The sequence below is a fragment of the Dermacentor albipictus genome, chromosome 5 (genome assembly GCF_038994185.2).
Source record: "Dermacentor albipictus isolate Rhodes 1998 colony chromosome 5, USDA_Dalb.pri_finalv2, whole genome shotgun sequence".
Taxonomy (NCBI): Eukaryota; Metazoa; Arthropoda; class Arachnida; order Ixodida; family Ixodidae; genus Dermacentor; species Dermacentor albipictus.
The window spans coordinates 8,750,880-8,776,565 of NC_091825.1; the positions used below are offsets into that span (position 1 = coordinate 8,750,880).

At 44.0% G+C, this 25,686-nt stretch overlaps 1 protein-coding gene across 9 annotated transcripts in view; it reads left to right on the top strand.

The window, feature by feature from the left end:
• The window catches only part of tefu (Serine/threonine-protein kinase tefu), a 1,084,056-nt gene that overhangs the window by 90,189 nt on the left and 968,181 nt on the right, over positions 1 to 25,686 (top strand). For all 9 annotated transcript variants that reach the window (XM_070538252.1, XM_070538256.1, XM_070538258.1 and 6 more), the window contains 2 exons: positions 3,690 to 3,792; positions 19,610 to 19,768. In XM_070538252.1, the coding sequence (XP_070394353.1) occupies positions 3,690 to 3,792; positions 19,610 to 19,768 (262 nt within the window). Of the gene's footprint in view, positions 1 to 3,689; positions 3,793 to 19,609; positions 19,769 to 25,686 lie in introns of those variants that run through there.

The window sequence follows — 25,686 nt, forward strand, 5'->3', positions numbered from 1 at the left end:
AACGAGCTGTTTAGTCTGAAGAAAATGAATATGCGATTCTCTATTTCGTGGAGAAAAAGGTCAATGTACCCGGATTCTCATTAATCTCGGAAGCTACAGCAGCAAATTTATGGATTAGAAATGATTTGCGAACCTCCCTTTCATGGTGCGATTTGAAACCAGATTCAAGTATGATTCAAGTATGATTCAAGAGTTTAGCTTGTCAAAAGAGTGGCCCAGGATCACTAGTGACATGTTTGGAAAGTGGAAGATTAGGAAGGCATGCAATCTATGATTGTTGAAATGCCATCTAAAGGCTGTTTCTGCTTGTCCAATGTACTGTAGTATGCACGCTGAGCATTCTAGCATATAGATAACATTGGCCGTGTCACAGTCGAAATCACCTTTTATCTTAAGGGTAAAATTTGACGCGGTGCTCATAACACTTAGCGAAGTTGTCATGTGAGCGCAAACCTTCTAATGTGAGTTGTTGCAAAGGTGACAACCTATGAGAATAGGTCTTGTTGTTTTAGAAGACATTAGTATGTCGCATAAATTTTTTGATTGTCGCTAAACTGCGATTGGTGGCTCCGGAAGCAGGTCTCTGAGGTGATTACTCTGCATGATTATGTTATGATGTTTCTCAAGAATGAAATCAATGTTTGGAATTGATGCAGAGTGTGTTGAAACTAAATTAGTATGCCTTTGTACATACACATACATGCATACAGTCAAACCTGCATTTAACGAAATTCGCGATCTGACAGGCTAGTTTTGTTTCTTGATTTTAGTTTAATTGAAAACAATCTATTTCTCGCACAATTTAGTAAGATAATTTCTTGACATTGTTATGATTTAACTAAGCTTTCGGTTACTTAAAGCATGTACTTGGAGCCTGTATGGCTAGTATAGTAAATCTAGCCAAAAACTAAAAGTTTCGGCTGAGCAAAGCTCATTTGCAAGCATCCTTCTGGCATGAAAAGCTTGAGAGGCAAAAGCGCTGTAGAAGCGTGCATGCCATAATGTGGTGTGCAGGAAACAGCTCTGTGCCATTTGTTGCATAGGTACACAACTTGCAGGGGGTGGGGGGCCTGTCTGTTCTCCCCTTCTATCCTTGCAGTGGCTGCACATGACTGTCCATAAATAGGCCACACACCGTATCTTGGGGTAATCTGTGGCAAGGGCAAGCCGAGATGCTTGGGGCATTGATGCAGATTATGTTCTCATGCGTCTAGTGTTTATGGTCATGTAATCTCAAGTTCTTTTATCTAGGAATGTTAGAATAGACGATTGATTTTGCGAGAGTGCTCATAATCAAGAAAACCAGGAAGCCGTGGGTAACTCGAGAGATGTATAAAAGAATGCAGAAATGTGGCAAATTATTTGATACATTTATTCTGTACAGGGATCTTGCTATACTAAGTGAGTAGAAGAAAATAAGAAGCAAGTTGACTTCAGACCTCAAAAAAGCTGGAAACAGCTATTACGAACATATGTTTTCCACGGTATCAAACAATCCAAAGAAATTATGGAATGCAGTTCGCAGGTTAAAAGGAACCCAGTATAACACAAACCCAAATACTCTAACGTTTGATGACACTGAATACAGGGAAACTTCTTTGGCCAATAAATTCAATGATCATTTTTTACTTGCTGATGGGTCATCCCACTCCAGTGGTTCATTATTGGCATCTGAAAAGTTTTTAAACCATGAGACCTCCAATTCTATCTTCCCATCACCTTGCACTGAAATGGAAGTGTTTTCTGTTCTTAAGGCTTTGAAAAGGGATACTGCAACAGGGACTGATGACATAAAAGCAGCACCAATCATATCTGTTGCTGATGTTTCGGCTCCATTATGCCATATCTGTAACAGTGCTTTTGCGAATGGCATTTGTCCCGATTCTGTGAAAATTGCCAAAGTGATTGTATTGCATAAGGGAGGCTCTGTCACTGACGTAAATAATTTCAGACCGATATCCATACTACCTCTTTTCTCCAAATTGCTGGAATGACTCCTAAAGTGCAGACTAACTAAATTTCTAGATAAAAACCACGCCCTTGTGGACCAACAGTTTGGCCTCCGTGAACACAGATCTACTGAAATGGCACTTGTTAACTTGTTAAGATCAAAGAAAAACTCCTCAGTAACATTGAGAACAAACTATATATGGTTAGTCTTTTCCTGAATATTAGAAAAGCTTTCGACTCCATCGTACACACCATCCTATTTAATAATCTGACATACTACAGAGTTCGCGGAGTGGCCTTAAAATTGATTCAAGATTACTTCACTACCAGGCAGCAATACACATGTTATTATAGGTTTTGCTCACAAAAGAAAGAAATTGCACTCGGTGTCCCTCAAGGGTCAATTTTGGGTCCACTATTCTTTGTTCTATACGTAAACGATATTGTAAACATACCACTTACTCCAGGTATAGTCTTGCTTGCTGATGACATAAGTTTGTTTTTCTCAGGTGACAGCCTACCCGTGCACCCCGCTAGAAATTGCAGCTAATAATTGGTTAGATCAACTTTTAGTTTGGTTATCAGCGAACCAGCTACAGTTAAATGTCACTAAAACTAAATATGCGATTTTCAAGCCTAGAAATAAGCCTTATGACTGTGCTTTTTGTGTAAAGTTCAATAGTTGTGTAATCGAGCGGGCTTCAGCTTTTAAATTTTTAGGTGTACTTTTTGATGAGAACATCAGTTTTACACCTCATGTAAGGAAGATTAATTCTAGTATTTGTAGGTCAATAGGCATATTGTTTAAGATTAGATACATTGTTCGTACTTGGTTGAAATGTAGCTGTATTATGCTTTAATTCAGTCCCATCGTAGTTATTGCCTGTTGGTATGGGGTACTACATTCCAATCAAACTTGGATTGACTGATATGTCTCGAAAGACAAGCAGTTCACTCTGTTGAAAACTTTGCACCCCGCAATCACACGGCACCTTTTTTATTGAAACATGGACTTTTAAAAATTAATCAACTATACAAACTTAAGCTCGCTATATACATACAATGTGAACTCGAGAAAAATTCACTCATTTTTTATCAAAACTACCTCTCAAGTTACACCCAATACAATTTCAGACATGACCATATTAGAGTTCCATTTCGCAGGACCACCTACGGTAGAAAACAACTAGCATACTTAGTCCCATCCTTCGTAAATGCACATCCTACACGATAACTATTGCACAAAACTTGAGATCATTAAACTGCTTTAAAAGTGCTATGAAAAAATATTTGCTTTCCCTCTCTGATAGACATTGTGTTATTTGGTTTCTTGTGTGTTTTATGTATAATTACTTTAAATCGGTTTCATATTGTGCTTGCATATATATAAAACTTTTTTCGTATTCATATTACCCCGTTGGACCTAAACTGTTTGTACTTAGAAAGTTGTATAATGATTCTTGTATTTAATGCACGTATGTTTGTAATGTATGCTAAGTATGTGTAGTCCACGCTATTGATATGTGTGTACTATATCTTGTGATATGCTACCTTACCGTTGAGCAATGTATGGGTGACAGAGCCTTAGTCAGCCAGACAATGTTCTGCCTTTAGCCTTACCATACAAGACCTTCACTGTGTCTAAATCAATGCTGAATAAATAAAAAATGTATTGCATGCCCTTTGTTCTTGCCAGGATATTGTGTATAGTATTGTATTTTTGAACGGGCATTTTGCAGGAGCTTAACAAGTGTACTGGACAAAGCAAGAACACAGTGGCTGGGCCTGATGTGCTTGCTGCTGTCATGCTGCTTCGAACAGTAGTTCAGCTGGCCAACAGAAGTGAGTGCAGTTTCCGAAGCTTTTACATAAGTGGGACGAGCAGACAACTTGATGTGCATTACAAAAAAAAAAAGAAAAAAAAGAATTCCTGCATCATGCTACTTGCTAGTATTGACATACTACTGCAGTAAAATCTCGATAATTCAAAAGGTGCTGGACTACAAAAATTCTTCGCATTAGTAAGTGGGTTTTCGAATTAACTGAAATGAAAAGAGAAAAAACAAAGCAAGCAAGAACTCGTCACAAAAAAAAATCGCCTTTATTTTCCATGTTCGAGAAAGATTACTTGAAGTAATCACTGATGCAGGATTGCTTCGCACGTTCGTGCCATGTTCTCCAACTGACTCACAACACGTAGCATATGAAAATCACCGCTGCACTCAACAAAGCTTCAGATGTTCATGGTATTGATAACTGCTGCTAAAGTGGGCGCATGAGTGGGTTTGTTATCTTTGCCGTCATTGCCGACTGGCACACTGTCAGTGATTTCATCTTCCATGTCAGCATACATTGTTTGAACATCTGTTGCTATGTTTGAATACACTAGCCGATGGATTTCTTGAACAGAAAATTCAGACTTGATGGATATTCCGGACTGCATAAGTGCATTGTCAGGGTTCTTGTAGAGCTAATGCATTTTTGTGACCGATATTTTGGACGAATTTGGGCCCCAAAGTTTGATTTCCCGGACTAAATTGCTAGTTCCGAGCCACATTACCTGATCTTGGAGGCTGCCATGTTGGAATTTCAGCTGGCTTGGCTTCCAGTGTTCTGCTCTATAGCCTCCAAAATTGGGAGGTGCACGCTATCAACAAAGTGCGCATCATCGTCTCGTCTCGGAGGCCATGCCCGCTCTTCCTTGGCTGACAAAACGCTCCTGGGGATGGCACTTTTTCTTTTACAGCGAAGCTGTATATGGCTAGAATTCCTGGATTCTTTCACGTCCATCGACAGAAAAATACCGCTAAGCACTTATACTCCTAAGCAAACAAAAAATCGTCTGCCCTTCCTCTCCGTGAATATGGATAAGCAAAGCTTGTCCCTTTGTATACTTAACTGTCCCCTTTGCCATCAACTTTGTTTACTCTAATGTGCCCTTTTACCTTTTACTTGCCAATGTTCCAAAAGTGGAACATACCAAACTTGATTTTTAATTTTCTTCCCAATCTATTGCAGTTTTTTCTTTTTGTTTTCGCATACTCACTGATACTTGTAGAAAACATAGCAATAATAATTGTGATTGTCAACCTTGTTAAAAGCTTGAGATAAGTGCTCACAAACAGGTATATTTTGCGTTCCTTCAGCGTCATACGTTTGTTGAATTATTTCGCCGGAAAAATGTAATGTTGCAACGAGCAAAGTAGAACTAAAATATCGGCATATAGTTAGGTATTAATGGGCAAGAAAATAAAAAATAATAATGACACTCTAGTTTTAAGTTTTAGAGTTTTAGGCGAATGTTTCATTTTTGGAACATTGGCGTTTTACGTTGTCAAAAGCAGCGTACACTCGCGCATGCATTTCGCCGTGTTTTTCTTCTTTTTCGGCATGTTGATGGCGCCCTCTACGTGTCGTTTGGCACAAACTTGAATGCTATCTTTCCTTGGCATTATTGAGACATAAGGCGTTCTGGCGTGGCACGTGGAAGGAGCCGCGTTCAACTGCAGCGCATAGCCGCATAGCCTTGTGAATGTAAGTAGAAAACGACTTCGCGGCTAGTTTTATATTGTAGTTCTACACTTCTCAATGCAATCACTCTCGTTTTAGGTCATGGCACAACGCTTCCTCACACTGAAGGCTGCAATTGACCTTTTCTTCAGCCTTCCCAATGACGAACGCGAAAGTGCGTCTATATGCCAATTGCTGCCTGATGAAGACGGCAGCATTACTGACGAGGAGCATGTGAACGAAAATTATTTTTCTGAAGTTGTTCCCGATGATGTTTGCGGGCATGTTGAAGTTATGCAGTGCTGCGATGAAGACGTTGATTCGCCTACTGCATGTTCGAGTCCTGAGCCACGACGAAAGAAACCAGCGCGGAGGCAGTCGACTGCTGGAAAAGGGTGCAAGTCTTCAAACAAGGCTGGAAAAACAAAAACCCCAAAGCACTCCCTTAGCGCTGTATGGGGTGACCATGCTACGTTCGGCAAAACACTTCCCAAAGAGAGCCCTCTGTTGTTGCTAGAGGCATTTCCTGAGCTAGCAGACATGAGCCCATTTATGCTGTTCAGCAAAATTATTTTTCCAGAATATCTTGGTTCACTGGCTGAACTGACTGCAAGGTACGCACTCCAAAAGGGGGAGGAGGTGGACGTCACTGGAGCGGACATAGGTCAGTTTTTCGGTCTCTTACTTTTCAGCGGATATCACTCCGTTCCATCTGAGGACTCGCATTGGAGCACCGCAGAAGACCTTCGTGTGCCTTCAGTCGCGACAATGATGGCCCGCAGTAGGTTCCGGCAGCTAGAAAGGTTTTTTCATGTAGTGGACAACACCCAGTTGAAAGAAGGCGAGAAGATGGGCAAGATTCAGCCGTTTTACGACGAAATCTCCAAATGTTTCCGCCAGTTTGGAGTTTTCCATGAAAGCCTCAGCATCGACGAGTCAGTGGTGCCCTATTATGGCCACCACTCGTGCAAAATGTTCATTCGTGGTAAACCTATTCGATTTGGGTATAAGATATGGATGATGTGCTCTTCGAATGGGTACCCCTATGCAATGGAAATATATTGCGGGAGAAACAAGAAGGACGAGAAGGCACCTCTCGGGCTGAGGGTTGTTAGCAATATGACATCTGTCCTGCCCGCCCCTGAACAGCACGAAGTCTACTTTGACAACTTTTTCACTTCGCGCGGTTTCCTGACGAAACTGGCGGACCAGGGGATTCGAGTGACGGGGACTGTACGAGATACCAGAACTGGTGGTTGTCCACTGAAGAGCTCGAAAGACGTCGGAAGAGAGGAAAGAGGTTCTTTCCACTATGGGGTGGTGTACACATGCAGGTGGAACGACAGTGCAGTCGTCACAGTTTTTTCAAACCACCTCGGCCATGAGCCTCTTGGAGCTGCAGAACGCTTCTCACGGCTTGCAAACAAAAAGGTAGACATTCCTCAACCATATTTGATAAAAAAATACAATGAGGGCATGGGGGGAGTAGATGTTCTTGATCGCCTCCTCGGAAGTTATCGGCCAAGACTTCGAAGCAAAAAATGGTGGTGGAACCTTTTCAGTAATGGTCTGAACATGGCTGTCGTCACAAGATGGCTCCTTCATTGCGAGCTTCACAAAGGAACTGATGCCGCCATGACACACATAGCACTTCGGCGGGATGTTGTCATGTCCTTGCTGCACCTCAAGCAGAGAATCACTGTGCGGCCTGGACCTCGGGTTCATCCGAGACGCGAGGATAGGAAAACTGATGGCCACTACATCATCTCAGCAACTCAGGGGAGGGCTGCTGAGTGTAAGAAAAACACGATGAACCAGTGTCAGCAGTGCAAAAAGCGCCTGCACACAAAATGCTTTGCAGCATACCATGGCTTGTGAAGTGTTCACTGACGTGTTGTGAAGCAAGTAGGATGAAAAAATAAATTTTCGCAAGCATTGTTATAAACATTTATGCTTTTGGAAGGCCTTGTATGACGCTAATAATTATTCTTCTGTTAACATGAGAAAAGCAATCCCCCTTTAACAGTAAAAAAAAGTTGTTCCAGAGAAGGTTTGTATTTTTCATATAGGAAATGCCAATGCTCCAAAAATGGAACATGCGAAAAAACCTACTAAATCTTTGTGAACGCGGCTGTATTTTTTATCATAGGTAATTTAGAAGACCAATGCAAATTATCAACACCAATGTCAGTTTTTTGGCTAATGCTTCATAGTGCGGCGCTTAAAAGGTTAACAACATGTGGATTGTGTGGATACTGGTGACATCAATGAATACAATTTGTCAGTGAAACACGTGTTTATTGAACATTGGAAACTTCACTGGTGAATTTTTCGCAAGTGAGCAGAGTAGCTTTGTGATTGCTGCGGTATGCTGCAAGGGGTTTGGCCCTCTCGATGTCACACATGTCATTTGCAAATGTCAAATCTACACACATTTATCTTGTAGTGGTGGGCACGTTCGCCCGAGTGCAACACCGAAGCGAGAAGCGTTGAAACATGAATGTAATCAGCCGCTGTCATTTGCGTTTGGCATCACAAACCCTTTCTTCTGCTTGGGTGGTGGAATCGGCACGGCGGCAATGAGCGCTTTCCCGAGCCTGTTCTTGGTGCCGTTGCTCATATGCCACCTGTTCCTCGGGAGAGTGCACGACTCGTGGCCAACCCATCTCGACGTTGCCGCAACTGTGATGCGCGCGACCAGCTGCGTAGACACTACCGATGCATTCTTTCTCCCTCCCCTACACGTTATGTGCGCTGATTGGCTGCACTGTGTCACGCGATCCGATGACGTGAGTACAATGCGTACTGATTCGCTGCACTATACCCTCTCCTCTTGTTTCTCTTCTTGGTTTTCTCGGTTTTTGTGCATGCATGGTACCTTCGGCAGAGGGGGTTTTCACAAACACAGACGTTCAGGCAGACATACACAAGCTTCACTTGCAAAAATGCGATGGCTCATAGCCTCGCAAGGCACAGGCTATGAGCACTCAGCAAAGTGAAGCGAACAGTACATGCATTCTTTGGAATTGGCCATGCAACATACAGAACAGCATACGTTTCAATAAGGACCGAGCTCAAGACAAACATCCGAACCACATAATTGTTAAGGTGCTTGTGATAGCAATGTGAAGCACGTAGCACGCCCCGCATACATTTTCTGGTAAAGATTACTGTTATGCAAGCAGCCACGGCGGCACCAGCTTGCAACGTGGGGTGTGATGTCCTAGCCTTTCGTATATAAAATCAGTTGCTAGGCTGGTTATTTTAATGTTTGGGGAGCACCACCATGGGCGGTGGCATGCTGTGAAAATTACCATTACTCCCATTCCTACCATTACTCTAAAATAGCACTACTACCATTACTCTAAAGCCATAAAGCATTGCATAACCCCTCAGAAGTTGTAGTGGTGGTTTACAACAGCTTCGCTGGACATCCACTTTTGCAGGACTAGGATGGCGAGTTCACCCTTTCTTTATTTAGTGAGCACTATTGTCATGATCACTGTATGCAAGATCTGTCTTTTTTTTTTAAGTTTCAGTTTCTATTCTGCATGTGGTGGGTCTGCTGAGCAGGTGTGTCGCAGAGCCTATGTCGCATCTTTGTGTGCGCTTGTGCGGCTTCACATTTGTGTGATTGATGCAACCTGAGTCGCCTCCCATGCTTTCGTGAGAGCCAAGTGGTATGAAGAAATGTGCGTGAACGGAAGTTTTTTTGCTGCCGGTGGCAGCACATCATGATCAAGTGAAGTATGCACCCTGAAGATAATCAATGGAACTGTCGGGCCATGCAAGAAGATTGGCAGTAAGTGGGCAGCAGCAAGCAGGCCACTCAAGGCTGTAGACAAAACTCACTAGTGATAAAAAAGGCTGTTGAACACCTGACCACCTCTTTCGACTAGAACATGAAATATGTGAAGCATTCTTGCACAACAGCACTCTCTGACAGTTTTATTCGATCTTGGAAAGGTTTATGATACTACTTGAAGATTTGGAATCTTGTGTTTAAGAATCTGTGGCAGAATGCTGAACTGTCTCACTGATTTCAGGTACAACCAAATTAGGAAGGCTCACTAAGCAGTCCCTCACCAGAACAGGAATCGGTCTCCCTGGTGCAGTGTTCGGCCACTACCTCCCTGGTGATTCCTACAATTAATCCATGGCCCTCAATCCCCAGCAGCTGTGGAGCACCTGACCAAGGCGGCAGTCAGACCTGTAACGCAGCAGAGCGTGCTAAGAATCTCTAGTTCCGGACAAGCCGCCAATGGAAACTCACCCTGTTAATCTTTACCAGCCGAATTCTGTCGAGTGAGGCTAGCTTAGCAGGACTCTTTGAGGAACTATCAGGCATTGTTTGGAATATCATCGGCCTTAGTGAGATTAGAAGAACTGGTGTGGCTTATACATTGCTGAATAACTGCCATGTCCTCTGCTATAAGGGAAGATAAGAAGCAATACGGGTGGGATTCCTAATCCATAAGGACATAGCGGGCAACATTGACGAATTCTACCAGGAGAGGGTAGCTGTAGCCGTAATCAAACTCAATAAGAGGTATAGATTAAAAGTAGTACAAGCCTAAGCTCTAACTTCCAGTAACGATGATGAAGAAGTAGATCAGTTTTATGAAGATGTTGAATTTGCAATGAGAAAAGTGCAAACTCAGTATTCTGTAGTAATGGGGGACTTCGATGCAAAAGTTGGGAAAAAGCAGGCTGGTGAACAAGCACTTGACAACTACGGCATCGATTCTAGGAACGCTAGAGGAGAGATGCTGTTAGAATTCACAGGAAGGAATAAGCTTCGAATAAACAACACCTTTTTCAGGAAGCGTAACAACAGAAAGTGGACCTGGAAAAGCCCTAACGGTGAAACAAGAAATGACATTGATTTCATACTTTCTGCTGGTCCCAGCATATTGCAGAATGTAGAAGTGATAGGTAGGGTAAAGTGCAGTGACCATAGGCTAGTGAGGACTAGGATTCACCTTAATTTGAAGAGAGAAAGAGTAAAATTGGTCAAGAAGAAACAGGTCAACCTAGGGGCAGTAAGGGTAAAAGCAGGCAAATTCACGCCGGTACTTGCAAGTAAATATGCAGCCTTAGGACACAGAGATGAACATGACATAGAAGTAATGAACGAAACCATAACTAGGCTGGCTTCAGAGGCAGGAATTGAAGTGGGGGGCAAGGCACCTAGGGCAACCAGTAGGCAAGCTCTCCCAAGTAACAAAGGACCTAATAAAGAAACAAGAAAGAATGAAAGTGTCCAACTCTAGAGATAAGATAGAATTCGCGGAACTGTCAAAACTGATCAACAAGACGAAAATAAGTGATATTCGAAACTATAACCTGAGAAACGCTGAAGAAGCCATAAAAAATGGATGCAGCCTGATATCAGTGAGAAAGAAAATTGGCATAGGACGAACCAAGATGTATGCACTGAAAGATAAGCAGGGTAATATCATCAGCAATCTTGAAGATATAGCAAAAACAGCGGGAGAATTCTATACTGACCTTTACAGTACCCAGAGGAGGCAGGATACCTCCATTAGAAACAGTAATGAACAGACTACAGAAACTCCTTCTATTACTAGCGATGAGGTCAGAAGGGCCTTGCAAGACATGAAACGAGGAAGAGCGGCAGGAGAAGGTAGAATAACAATAGATTTAATCCAAGATGGAGGAGACATAATGCTTGGAAAACCGGCGACTCCTATACAATGTGTCTGTTGACTGCAAGGGTCCCAGAAAACTGGAAGAATGCAAACATTATACTAATCCACAAAAAGAGAGATGTTAAGGAATTGAAAAATTATAGGCCCACTAGTTAACTCAATTATTATTATATAAAATATTTACCAAAATATTCTCCAATAGAATAAGGGCAACACTGGACTTTAGTCAACCAAGGGAACAGGCTGGCTTCAGGAAGGGATACTCTACAATGGATCACATCCATGTCATTAATCAGGTTATCGAGAAATCCTCAGAGTACAATAAGCCTCTCTATATGGCTTTCATAGATTACAGAAAGGCATTTGATTCAATAGAGATACCAGCAGTCGTAGAGGCATTACATAATCAAGGTGTATAGACCGCTTACATAAATACCTTGGAAAATATCTACAGAGATTCTACAGCTACCTTAATTCTACACAAGAAAAGTAGGAAGATACCTGTAAAGAAAGGGGTCAGACAGGGAGACACAATCTCTCTAATGTTACTCACTGCGTGCTTGGAAGAAGTATTCAAGCTATTAAACTGGGAAGGCTTAGGAGTAATGATCAATGGCGATTATCTCGGCAACCTTTGGTTTGCTGATGACATTGTTCTATTTATCAACACTGCAGATGAGTTGCAACAGATGGTTGAGGACCTTAACTGAGAGAGTGTAAGAGTGGGGTTGAGGATTAATATGCGGAAGACAAAGATAATGATGAATAGATTGGCAAGGGAACAAGAGTTCAGGATTGCCAGTCAGCCTCTAAAGTCTGTGAAGGAGTGTGCTTAACTAGGTCAACTAATCACAGGGAACCCTGGTCATGAGAAGGAAATTCATAGAAGAATAAAGATGGCTTGGATCGCATATGGAAGGCATTGTCAGCTCCTGACTGGAAGCTTACCATTATCATTGAAAAGGAAGGTGTACAATTAGTGCATTTTACTCGTGCTTGTAGAGGTCGCCACAGTTCAGCACCGTTTGTTAGGCTGCCACCAGAGTGTGGCGCCCCCTGTGACCTGTGTATGCCTGTCTATATATGTTTGGGCCCAATAAAGAAGGGGCATTCCCTTTTTGTCCAAGCAAGTGGCCGCACGTTTCGGTCCGTCCCTGCGTGCTCGTGCCCCGCGCAGCACCAACCACGCGACAGTGCTGACATATGGGGCAGAGACTTGGAGATTGACAAAGAAGAGTGAGACCAAGTTAAGCACTGGCAAAGAGCGATAGAACGAAGAATGCTGTGCATAACGTTGAGAGAGAAAGAGAGCGGTTTGGATCGGAGAGCAAACTGGTGTAGCCGATGTTCTAAATGACATGAGAAAAAAAAAAAAAATGGAGCTGGGCAGGTCATGTAATGCGCAGGTTAGATAACCGTTGGACCATTAGGGTTACAGAATGGGTACCAATAGAAGGGAAATGCAATCAACGATGGCTGAAGGCTAGGTGGAGCGATTAAATTGGGAAATTCGTGGGCGCTAGTTGGAATCAGTTGGCGCAGGACAGGGGTAATTGGAGATTGCAGGGAAGAGGCCTTTGTCCTGCTGTGGACATAAAATTGGCTGCTGATGATAACGAGACCCTTCGAAATAAGGTCGGCACTGTGCTCACGCACATCGTCCAGGAAAGCAGCATGCCACAATGTTTCATACTTGGCACACTTTTCGCGGTAAAAAAGAACTCCGTTAACAAAGTCATTCCCTCCTCTGTTATGCACTCCATATATGTTGAAGATCTGCAAATAGCGTGTTCTACCTCAAATTTACGAATGGTAAAAGGCACCTCCAGATTACTTTGAATAAACTAACACAGTGCGCAGATGAAAATGGCATCCGCTTCTCCACACAGAAAACTGTTACAGTGCTATTTTCGCAAGAACAAGGACTACTCTTAGACCCAGTCCTGAAATTGAATGATGTGACACCGCCCGTAAAGCAGGAATGTAGATTCCTGGGAGTAAATTTTGATAAAATACTAAATTTCTGGGCCCACATGAATACAGTAAAAATTAAGGCAATCTAAGCACTAAACATTCTGAAAGTGTTATCGCACAAGCGCTGGGTCTGACCGAACGTGCTTGTTTTTACTAGGAATGTGCAAATACCGATTTGGATATTAAGAATAGAATAACAAATCAAATCAACAAAAGAAATCAATATATTGAATTGAATATTATAAAGATTTTTGCATAATTCAGTGCTTACAAATGTTGGGCAACATAATATGGTGCTGCATATGCTCGAGTCTCCTGGCATTACATAACAAGAATGCATGACAATTAAGAACCTATCACTAACTTAGGAAAATAGAATTCGAGATATACAGTACCGTCTACTCTTATTAAATGGAAGACAAAATTTGTGTGCTAGCACTGATTAAGCTCAGTTTTGGTATATGAAGGTCCAGAAAATATTTTGTTTCAATCACATTTCTGCTGAATAGAATCAGGTGCTTTTTTTCATCTGAAACTAAAGAATTAGGGACGTTATGTTGTACTGGATACCATGAGATTCTCAGTTTAATAGTGGACCTGTCTTTTGCAGCAATGTTTTATTTAATATGTAGAAAGTGTTGCTTTTGAATTTTTCTCCAGAACACAGAAGGGCTAGTGTATCCCAACTTAATGAGAGCTGGATTATTGTAAGGGCAATCTGCGTGGCAGATGAAAGGAGTGCACATGACAGGACTCGATCACCTCTTCGCGCATAGCCGGCGGTGACAGTAAACAGCAGGCATTGTCCAGCCTGTTCCATTGTCAGGTTCGGCCTGATTTGCCACCTGTCAAATATTCTGAAACCTGGAGGGCCACGGCAAGGTTGCGCGTCACTGTTGTGCGCCCCGCCCTTCTTTCGTTGATTTGCCACATGCGCAAATGCATACAACCTGGTGATGACACATACTGTTGCGCCCCCTGTGTAAATACGAAGCTATGAAGGGTTGCTCGAAGCTACACGAAGAGGCTGATGTGCGTCTATGAATGACATCTAGAATGACAGGCCGTCGCAATCTGTCGCAAAGATGCCGGTGGTGCACAAATTTGTTGCCATCCTGTGCACTTGCTTTCATTTGTGAGGCACTTTGTCGGCTTTCCGAATGTAACGCAGGTGCTGCGAATAGATCTGTGTTGATTCAGCACCAAACCGTTACTTCAGTTGCTGATGCCCGATGAAGCTATGCTGACTAGGCCCAATCGCCTAGGCAGTGTGGCCGTGAAGAAAATTTGCCGCTGGGTGGTGTACCTTGCATGGCTGCAACCATCTTCCCACTGAAGTTGTAGGCCTTACTAATTATGAAGTTCCATGAAGCCTTAGCTAATATTTTATATACAGGTTCCATATAAACACTCATGTAACCATCTGGAAGGGGCAGCTAAATATGACGAAGACAACGCAGGAACACACAGGACAGCGCTGAACTCACAACTAACTTTATTCAAAGGCATACACAAACTTATGTACACAACCCGTAGCCACATGCTCTTCCATTGATGACATCATCATCAGTGCGCAGGCAAAAAAGCAAAATCCTGTAATATAATGCTACACTATGAGGCCGCTTAAAAATTCAGATTCACTGTCATACAAATTTAATGATAGCATGCTTACACAATGTGACCCATTTTTTTCTGATGTTGGAGGCATCAATAATCTTCCTTTTAGTCTGAGAGAGATTATTGCCTGCGCACTGATAATGACGCCATCGATGGGAGAGCACATGGCTATGGGTTGTGTTCATAAGTTTGTGTATGCCTTCGAATAAAGTTAGTTGCGAGTTCAGTGCTATCCTGTCTGTTCCTGCCTTCTGTCTTCGTCATATTGCACTGCCCCTTCAAGATGTTCAACCAGTATCAACTCGCTCAAATGTCGATCCTTCTACTCATGTAACCAACTGTATTTGTCTTCATTCTTTTGTATTTACCACTCCCCCTCTGTAATGCCCTTGGCCCTGATGGTTGTAATAAATGAATGAATAAATGAAATGAAATACGGTACTTCATTTCGCTTCTATATTCACTGCTGAAGTTTATGCCACATGGATGGCAGTGAAAGTTATTGCCAATAAACACACCACTGCAGTTATATCACATGCAGTGATAGCTCTAAATCTAAATTAAAGTGTGATATATTAAACATGTTGGCTTCTAACAAACACGGGCAATCCATTTGTTTCTGCAGAGTCTCTAGCCCTGTAGGGTACCAGGGAAGGAAGAGATGAATGTGCACCCATGGCAGCAGACAGAGACGTAACAAATATGACAATACCATTTAAAGATAGGATCCAAGCGATACGGAAGACTTGAGAATGGCAACACGAATGGGAACAAGCTACATCTAACTAAACCCATGCTTGGCAGTACAGTGAAAGCTCGTTAATTCGAACTTCAATAATTCGAATTTATGGATAATTCGAACTGTACGATTTGGTCCGGCCAAGCTCCACAGAAGTCTATGTATAAAAAAGTCCGTTAATTCAAACGCGAGAAGGTTCCCTCACGGATAATTCGAACTACGCTCGCCTGGCACACGGCCAGAGAAACGCGCTTACTGCCTACACACAAGGCTGTATTGCCTCCGAAACGGAGAGAATGGCGAGAGAAGGCAAAATCGGAAAAAAATCTAACCGACGCGGGGTCAACCAGAAGGCAGCGGCGGCTGCCGCTTCTCCGTTCTCCGTAACCTCCGAGACTTCTTGCCCGTTGCGAATCTCGGAGGCTTTGCAAATCTTGTACAGCTGCTAATGTTGTGTGGAGATGGCACGGCCAGCGCCAAAACACAGCTAATCAAGTACGTCGCAGCTGCGCTTGCAATCGAGAACCAACGAATCAGGGCCTTCGCCACCTTCACATGTTCAGCGTCTTTGTCTCGGCAGTCTTCATCGGTTGTGCACCTGTGTTTTCAGCTTAGGGGGTATCGGCCGTCGTGATTCATTGTGATGGTGTTAAGCCTCGGCTAACGTTCGTTTCGGTGGACATCGGTGGTGTGGCACAGTCGGACCCAGAGCTTCGACTTGAAGGTGGCGTGTGCCCGCGGCACACGCCATCGCTTTCTGACACGCCAAATTTCTGACATGTCCTACTGCTTCCGAATCGCAGTGTACTGTTGCTCTCCTTCACTTTCGTTAGTTCGAACTTTCGTTAATTCGAACTGAAGCGGCTTCCCCTTGCGGTTCGAATTAACGAGCTTTTACTGTATTTGAAGTAATTGAAGTAATCTCATGCTGACTATGGGGGGTTGTGCTCTGCATGCAGATAGGGTTGAAACCGAGCTCCGGATCTAGCCACACACAGTCTTGTCGGGGTACCCCCAAACCAAAGTGTGTGTAATCACAGCTACATTGTGTTCGAACGAATAAGGCAACTAGCGGTGTCCACTCTAATAAAGATTATTGCTACTAGCAATAAGGAACACTGGCAGAGGGAAGTCCATGCTGTAATAAGTAATAAATAGGCTTGCCTCGTTGCCTGGGGTAGTCAGACAAGTGAGGCCACTCACAGGTTGCAGCAGGTATATCAATCTGGAAGATTAGAGGTTGGGTGCCTGAGAGTGAGGGTCTCCCACGGTGGCGCGCTTTTATACCTTTTCACCTTTTGCAAGAATAATGTCATCCTTGCCTGTCGGATACCTTTCCTTTGCCCTCGAACCGGAGGGGGAAAGGCTATATGCGTCATGAGAGTGAAGGAAAAGAGGAGGGCGTGTAGTTTCCCGTGTCTACGCCGGCTCTCGACGCGTCCGTAACATGCAAACGGGACGACGCGGGAGGAAATGCACGCGTGTGCGCTCTCCATGACTTGTAATTGGGGCCACAACACCTCCTTGCGTGCGAGAAGTGCCACAAAACAGGGATGCACAAGCAGCTTGCCCAACTCGTCGCTCTTCTAAACCACAGAGATTGTCGAAATGTGACAACGCCCGTGTGCTTAGATTTAAGTGCACATTAAGAACCCCAGGTGGTCCAAATTATTCCGGAGTCTCCCACTATTGTGGGCCTCATAATCGGGGGTGTACGGTAGTGCGATTAAAAGACGGGACAAAAGAAGACACACAGGGGCACACACAGCACTCATTTGTCCCGTCTTTTAATCTCGCTAGTGTACACCCCTTCAAGATGCATTACCAACAAGCCCACATTGCAACCCTCATAATCAGATTGTGGTTTTGGCAGCAAAAAAACCCCATACTTTAATTTTTATTTTTTAAACCACACAGATTGAAAGGCAGAGTCAACTTGCACAAATTATACCAACCGCCCATAGCTTTACACCCCTTTTAATTTTAGGAGAGGGTTCACTGGTGCCACTGACTGACTTGCTTAGCTTTTTAGATGAAACAGGCTTTTTACCTAAACTGTAGAGCAAAGCAGCTTTTGCTGCTTTTACATTTTATTTTCTAACACTTTGTGGCTGGCACAGCATATCCTAATCGCTTTTGCACCAATACAGCTGATTTAACTACCTTCTAATAGCTATGCGTCATGAACTAGGGTAACAGAAAGCACTCCTACAACCATATTTGCTTTTCCTCTACAGTGACTTGGTGAGGCTCTGTAGTTATCACTTGGACGGCTTCTTTGCCTCATTTTTCAAGGCAAGCATGTGTGATACTCCAAAAATGGCTTCTTTTGCTTTTGGCAACTTATTAGGCCTTTTTTATCTGCAGGGAGTAATGCTACTGAAGATTCTTTCGAGAAGAATGCCACTTTTCTGGTTCCCAACAAAGCTTGTAGACAGTTTGCGTCTCACCTAGACCTTTTGACGATGATTTACACGTGCCAGCTGCGAGCACAGCGTAAAGTTCAGTCCAGTCACCACCAGATTTCCAGGGTTGTAACAGACCTCTAGAGAGCATTCTGAATGAGTTCTTGAAGTGATTCCTCGCCTTAGGAGTGCGGAGACCCTTGTATCCAAAGTGTAACTCTACTCTTGCATCCACGCAATTCCCGGACTATCGCCAGTTCTGCTTGCTATTTGGTGAATCTGAACCAGTATGCAGATGTAATAAGATGCAGAAGATTGAGCAGTCTTTTCTCAAGGAAATTGGGACCAGCCCACCATTGTGGCCTGGGCAGGAGCCCTGCAGCCTAAATAGGTGTGCACTGTGATGCCTTATATGCACAAAATTGAGCTCAGGCTGAAGAAAGTACAAAACCATTTCTATGTGCGAACAGCCATCGAAAAAATTAGCTGGGGCAAATAGCACAGAAGAAAGAGAGAGTCCAGTGTGCTCAGTACCACTCTTACGCAGCTGTTGGACTAACTGGCTTGAACAGCAGTTTTAGAGAGAGCATGATATGAACATTCCGAATTCATCGTCCCGTTCCCAGTTGCCAGCCACTGTTTGAAGAATGTACTGTCATTAAAAAAGACCAAATTAAGCAGCTGAAATTCTTATTGTATCGGTGTTTTTCTGTTTTCTGTTGCCATGGGGCAGGGCTCAGTGGTGATGGGCAGCCTGCCTTTCTTCTAGCGTTGTTCACTTGCAAATTACTATTGGTTGTGTGTGTGTGTTATGTGTGGGTAACGGCCAACTGTTGATAATTGTGCTCCGGAACAGTTTTGATGGTTAGGCGTACAATAAGATGCGGACATGATAGAGGAAGAGCAGGAAGGAAGCTGGGGCCAAAAGTGCGTGTTTTTTGGCACTGATATGTTTCCTCGCCACATGAGTTTTCGTCTAACACTCGACTAGGAAGGGAGCGGCATGCATTGACTACCTTTCCTACGTTCCTAACTTTTGTAGAATAGATATGCTTATTATAATTTATGTATAGATAAGGAGCATCAAGCTAGGAACAGCAGACTTATAGAAGTAACACAGTGCTTTTAGATCAGTGACCTTTCAGCAACTTTTGCCAGTTTAATCTGCTTCAGGTTAAATTCTGCTTCGAATTTTCTGTTTAGCGCCTTACGTGCTACAACACTGTGGTGCAGGTACCATCGCCAGGGGTTTCCTGTATATACTCCTTTTTTCAATCTGACTCGCTTCATTCTTTAAACATTTTCGCGAATAGAATCTGTTTTTATAAAACTTGACAGAACATTTGTAAAATTATTGAATGAGCCCAAGTTTACAACAAATTTGGGACAGTTTGCAGGTATGTATTGAGTGACATGCTGGGCCCTAAGAATGATGTGATGAAGCAAGTGGAGTTCTTTGTGGGCACAGGGTCTGCTAATGCCCCCCCCCCCCCCCCCCCCAGAAGAAGAAAAAAAAGCTTCACCGGTTATTTGAGACATTGAGGGGGCTTTTCTTCCCCCATCTTTTACAGAAATAATTTGTTTAGGAAAAGTTATTTTGATGTCGTGCATATTAAACAAATTTCTCATCTATTCTCTGGCCGAGCAAGTATGTGGGTTTCTAATTCTGTATGATATTGTTTTCCAAGACAGCTGGTAGCGTATTCAACGGAGGCTGAAATAAGTGTCATGACTCTGTGCAGGACAGTCGCTGCTGAGCCCACGGAAGATATTAGAGCATGTCCAGCGGGTCCTGGCTGAGTGCCAGCAGCAGGAGCTGCAGGTGCAGTATGCGCGCCTCCTCCGGCTGCTGCTGCTGCTCGGTGGGTGGCAGGCCACACTGCCGCCGTCCCTCTACCACGGTGAGTGCTTTTTAAGGAAATCTTAATTTGATTAGCACAAGAGTGTGGCTGTAGTGTGCGAGTCTAATGCTGGGGGATGCGCTCAGTACAACCTAACTTATACAGCCTTCCAAGAGAGGGCACCGCTTTGCATAATGATCGCACTTTTCTGTAAAAAAAAATTGAAGCGAATTCAGGGGTGCGATCATTACACGGTGAAATTTCCCATGAAAAGAACAATTTTTGTTTCATCCCGCATTTGCTGCGGGATGGCAACGGGTCAACAAGCAGGCGGCTGCCGCTGTCAGTGCAGGACACCATAACAAAAACGGTGGCCAGCGGAGCAAGCCGAAAGCGCCGAACACGATTATTTTTCTTCTTGTGAGTACATTATGTGTGTTGAAACAGCTTCTTCCTTATAAGTCATGAATAATATTGTTAATATTGGCAAGTTTGCGACAATAACGTAGTCATGTCCACTTTGAGGAGACAAACAGAGATAGGTGCGCGTAGCTGCCGGTGACATAGAAACACATGGCGGGCATGCTGCGAAAACTGTGGCATTTGTCTTCACTGCTATCCTAATATGGCACGTTTCCACTGAGGGTGGGTTTAATATCTTAGCTGCATTGAAAGCGTCGGCGTATGAATAGGGTATACTTCTAACATATCAGTGTAAACGTGGCCACTCTCATTGCCGCTCGCGATGTGTTGTGTGCCCACGAGTGCAGACAAGAAGAATCGAAAGGCACCCTTTATGTTGTTGTTGTTGACCAAAACTATTATGAAGCCTACAAATAATAAAGCCGTGCCAAGTTTGGTTGTAGCTTATTTTTTTCATGGAAGTGCGGAAACTGATGAAAGGAATGAAATGGGGCATCTGCTTAAGAATGTTGGGTGTGTGCAGAGCGCTTGGTATGTCTTCAAGAGTCGTACGCGTAGCATTCGACAGATGGTAAGTGCAATCATCATTAGCTAGATTTGGCACACAACATATTGCTGCGACAACTTTAGGGTGCGATCATTACACGGGAAAGAAAGAAAATCGAATTTTGACTACAAAATTAAGGGGTGAGATCATTACGCGAGTGCGATCATTATGCGAGTAAATACGGTATATGCATGTGATGCATGGGAGTTCGTGCATGGCATGGGTCGAGTTCACTCTGTGTCTCAGTCTGCCCACGGCAACACCACAAATGAAGGTGTTTTCTGCCAGACTTACGCCACTGTCATTACTGGTTCTCACCACCCCTGACACTCTAGCCTTACTGGCTGGCAACACCTCGGTAAAATGTCCTGCTTCCGTCTGGAGTTGCCAACTTACTCGCAGACTGCAGTCGTGCCTTTCTGCTGTATGGCCTCATCTTGGAAAGGCACTGCATTTTCGATGCATTTTCATCTGACTATGCTGGAGCCATTGAACCTGTCGCCACCACCAGTTGCGTTAAAGTCACAGACACAGGAGAGTCCATTAAGCTTCAAGCCAATACGACGCCTAGGGGTTTCGGTCCAGTACACTTTGGCCATCGAGATGCTTGCATGGCACTTCAGCGTCACAGGTAATGTCCGACTGGGACGGCACCAATTCTGCAGACGCTGCCAGCTACATGGCGAGTCCTTTCTTGATTTCACTGTTCCGCTTCACAAACTAACAGATTGTTGCAGTGTCAGTGCTCAAACTGAGGAGAGCTTATGCAACTAATTCATCCCTGGCACAACGGGCCCACAGTTTGGCAGTCGATGTCACCCAGAACTTCATATACTGATGCCTTTCTTATAGACAGCATTTACACATCTGATCGTAATGTTACTTCTAATGCATTCAACAAGTTTTTGAAGTCAGTATTCTCTTCTGATAATGGGAGTTACTCATGTGTTCTATAAGTATGAAGTACTATCTCCTATTGATGGTCTAGAAATCTCAGAATGCAGCATACTTAACCTACTGCTGAATCTGAATGTACGAAAATCCCCAGGTCCAGATGGCAGGCTTAACACATTTTAAAGACTTATGCTTATGCAGACTGGATGTCCAAATGTCTTGCGGTTATCTTTCATTTGTTGCTTTCTTCTGGTGTACTACCAAAAGATTGGAAAAAGTAAAAAATAAAAGCCTTTGTTCAAATAAGGTAATAAACAGTTGACTACTAATTATAGGCTGATAGTTTTAACTATACATGTTCCAAAGTATTAGAGCACATTCTTAACACACATAACCCTTTTGTTTGATATCCATGCCACTTTCTCACCAATGAAACATGGGTTTAGGCAGAGTTTCTCAGCTACAACCAGGGTGTCGGAACAAATAGCTTTTTGTTCTGGTTTTAGTTTTGTTCCACTGAAAAAGTTCCATTCCCGTTCTGCTGCAGAATGGAAAAAAAAAAAAAATTAGGACCCATAACGGTTTATAATGTTTTTGGTTCGCATGCAAAAATTTTTAAAGCAAAGTTATGATAGAAACGTATTTTTCTCAATAAGTGAATTATGAATTGTGAGCTTATGCTTAGTGCCTTGAGCACGGCACAAAGTATTACATAATCTTAGTGTCATCAAGTGTACTTGCTAAAATGCAAGACTGCGGTTCCTATAAGACAAACTTAAATGAATGATAAAACTTTGGTACCAAAGCGTTGTACCTGCAGAAAATGAAACAATAAGCTCTTCAGTATGTAAGCCATGGGCTTTTCTATGATGCCAATCGCCAGTGCACCGAGTGGCAGGCTTAGATTAGCGGAGCGCTTGACCGGCTATCGCTCGCACTATCCCTGCCTGAGATGCACGCTATTTCTGATGTGGCCAGACGTCGGTTGTTTCGGATGTCGGACTTTCCCCTTGTACCGAGAACCAATAAAAATATTTTGGTTTAACTCTGAAACAAAATAATAAATACAATCGAACCCACTTTAACAATATTCAGTGCCACAAAAATTCCATTGTTATAACCGATAATTGTTATAATAACTGGGTTGCATGAAAAAAATCAGAATTTGGGATGCCAGAACTGTTTTGAGAAAACTGTAATGGTGGGGAGACCAGTTTCCTTCCCCACCACCTTTTTCCATCCAGCTGCTTGCTGTGTTGCACCGTTAAATTGTTTAAATCTGCTTCTTGCGCATTGGGATAGTGTGTAACAAGCCATGGCTGTCGGCGTTCAAGAATGGCACTGCTATAACAACTTGAAATAGGGGTCACAGGCGGTAAGCGATATGCAAGCTCTGCGGAGGCATCGCTTTGGTGGCCTCAAAAGGGCCCTTAGAAAATGCGAGAAAGTTGCCGTGGCAGCCTGTCAGGTTCAGAAATCTGGAAGAAACGCTGGGGCGAGATCAGCGCAAGCATCTTGCCACGTACTTCTCACAGGCTTGCACAAGAAAAACCCATCATGTCTCTCAGCTTTGCTTGCAATATGGGAAGCTTGCCGACATCTTTCTCCAAGGCATCCAGGTGCTCCATGTAGTGTAGTGGAAGGCCCCGGGGGAAGTGAACCCGGGACTGAATCATCTGCAGGGCCTTCTGCGAGGACAACGTTGAGGTACCCTGCCCTATCGTGTCATCGCTGCTGTCATCGCCATCACTGTCGCTGTCGCTATCCGCTGTAAGCATGTTTGCGACAATCACCTCATCAGTTAGAAGCATTTCGTTTCCAAATCTATAGCAGTGCGCTTTCTTTTCACTGGCAACGTCATGCATTGCCAATGATCAGTGGGTGGATCAGCCATCTTCCGTTTTGGCAGTGAGTCAAACGAGGCTCAGAAACTGCATGACCAGGAATGACTTCGACCCGACCAAAAAAGATGGGCATGAGTAGCTTAATCTGTTAGCAGAACTGCGCAGAATGAGGGGCCAGCGAGCAATCTGGGAGCAGCACTGTCAGTGCAGTTGGTGCGGTCCATTCGTGTTTCGGAAGGTGGCATGGCGTAGAGCTTGATGTTTGGACTGGTGGAAGGGCGACAGGAGAGAGGCTTGCGAGACTGGTGTTGGGGAGAAGGCTGGAAAACAGTGCGTGGCTGCATGCACTGGCTCAAATTCCTCTTTTTCTTTTATGCGAAGCATATTACGAGAGCTCAACCCAGCTCCTCAGGCGCGGCGGTGTCGCCTTGAATACCACGTGACACCGTGACGTCACGACAGAGAAGTGGCTTTGGCTCAACTCTTGCAAGATGGGCTGGGTGAGAATCGAACCAGGGTCTCTGGAGTGTGAGACGGAGACGCTACCACTGAGCCACGAGTACGATGCTTCAAAGCGGTACAAAAGCGCCTCTAGTGAATGCGGTGTTGCCTTAGAAACGAGCTGTTTCTAAGGCTCAGGCGTGCGTCGCTTGCTCAGGCGCACATTTCGTTGCCGCGCCGAACGCTGCGTTGCTCGACGCTCACCGCGTCCAATGCGGGGCGTCCAAGGCGAAGCAGAGTAACGCATGAGTTGTTTCTTCGTCTAGCCGAACCAAATATAGCCAAGCAACAGCAGTTCACCAAGCTAAACAGTGGTTCAACAACTAAAATAAAGGCTAGTATGCTTCGCATCCTGGGCTTAACCTTACCTAAGCCACAACCATTTTTTACAGCGAAGCTGTCTATGGCTACCTTTTGGAAAAATTGTGGCGGCAAACAGAAGACACCTTGTGGCAAGGTCAACTTTCTCGTAAATGCTCTGTGGCTGTCAATCGAATGTAGGTATCTTAGAAAAAATAATGCTGAAATTGGCCGCTAAGATGGCTCTGTCCTTACGCCGAGTTTCATTTACTTGTCATTAGTTCACAGTGAAGTTGCAAACGTTGCAGAATTCCCATCTGCTTTCAAAACATGAGCATCTACTATGGTTGCAGAAAATGGCTGCAACTCTTGTTTCATCGAAACTATCCTGAAACAAATTATATTGCAATTAGTTGCTAAGACAATTCTAACATGACACCGAGTTACATTTACTTTTCTTAATTACGTAGTTCAGAGTGAAGTTGTAAGTATTGTGGAATTCCCTTCTGGCTGTCAATACATTGGCTTCTGCGGGAGGCAGACGGACAGCCCCATGTTTGTCCACTAGAATAAAACCCTAGTCCTTCCAAGTTTCATTCAGCTAATTAACTAGGAAGTATTCTCAATTGCAAGTTAAACGTGTTCTTCATGCATGCTTAGGGCTGTGCTCCAGGCAACACACATCATTGCTCACGTCGAGGTTTGGTTTAATGGCCACCTGCGTCTGAACGGCGCTCCATCACAGATGCATCCACAACAGCTGCGTCTTTAGAGCGGCGTAGTAAAAGCCCTTTGGCGCTAGCTTTGTGTATTGTAACGTAGATTGAAGGCGGAGTCTTGTAAAATAGACGCTTCTCTTTTAAGGCGGGCCAGAAAAAGAATGTGCAGCTTACGCACTTGATCGTCTTGCATGGCGCCGACCTTTTCACGCGCTGTCTCGTGGTGCGGGAGCCCCATGTTATAGTGTCAATTGCCCCCCATGTGAAAAGTGACCATCTCGGTCGCGTCAAAAATTTCTTTAAGCGACGACAAGAAATGGAGCTCCTCAGGTGCATCTCGGCGTTCACGTATGTGCACTGTATGGTTTCATCTGCATTACATGAACAACTTCAGCGCGAGGACGATGACGGAGTAAACCGGGGTCAGCACTGCAGGGGACGACATTGTAGGTCACCTCACTGAGGCGGCGTGTAACCTTGTAGGGACCAAAATACCGGCGGAGCAACTTTTTAGAGAGTTCTCGGTGACGAATGTGTGTCCAGACCCACACGAAGGTGCCGGTATTGTAATGGATGTCGCGTCGACCCTGTTTGTATTGAAGGGTGTCGGTATGCTGTTGGCACTAGATATGATGCCGAGCAAGCTAGCGTGCTTCTTCGGCTCTTTGTACGAACTCTTCCACATGTTCGCTGGTCAGACTATTATCAGCCAGAGGTAGCATGGCATCAAGTGTTCACATGACGTGGCGC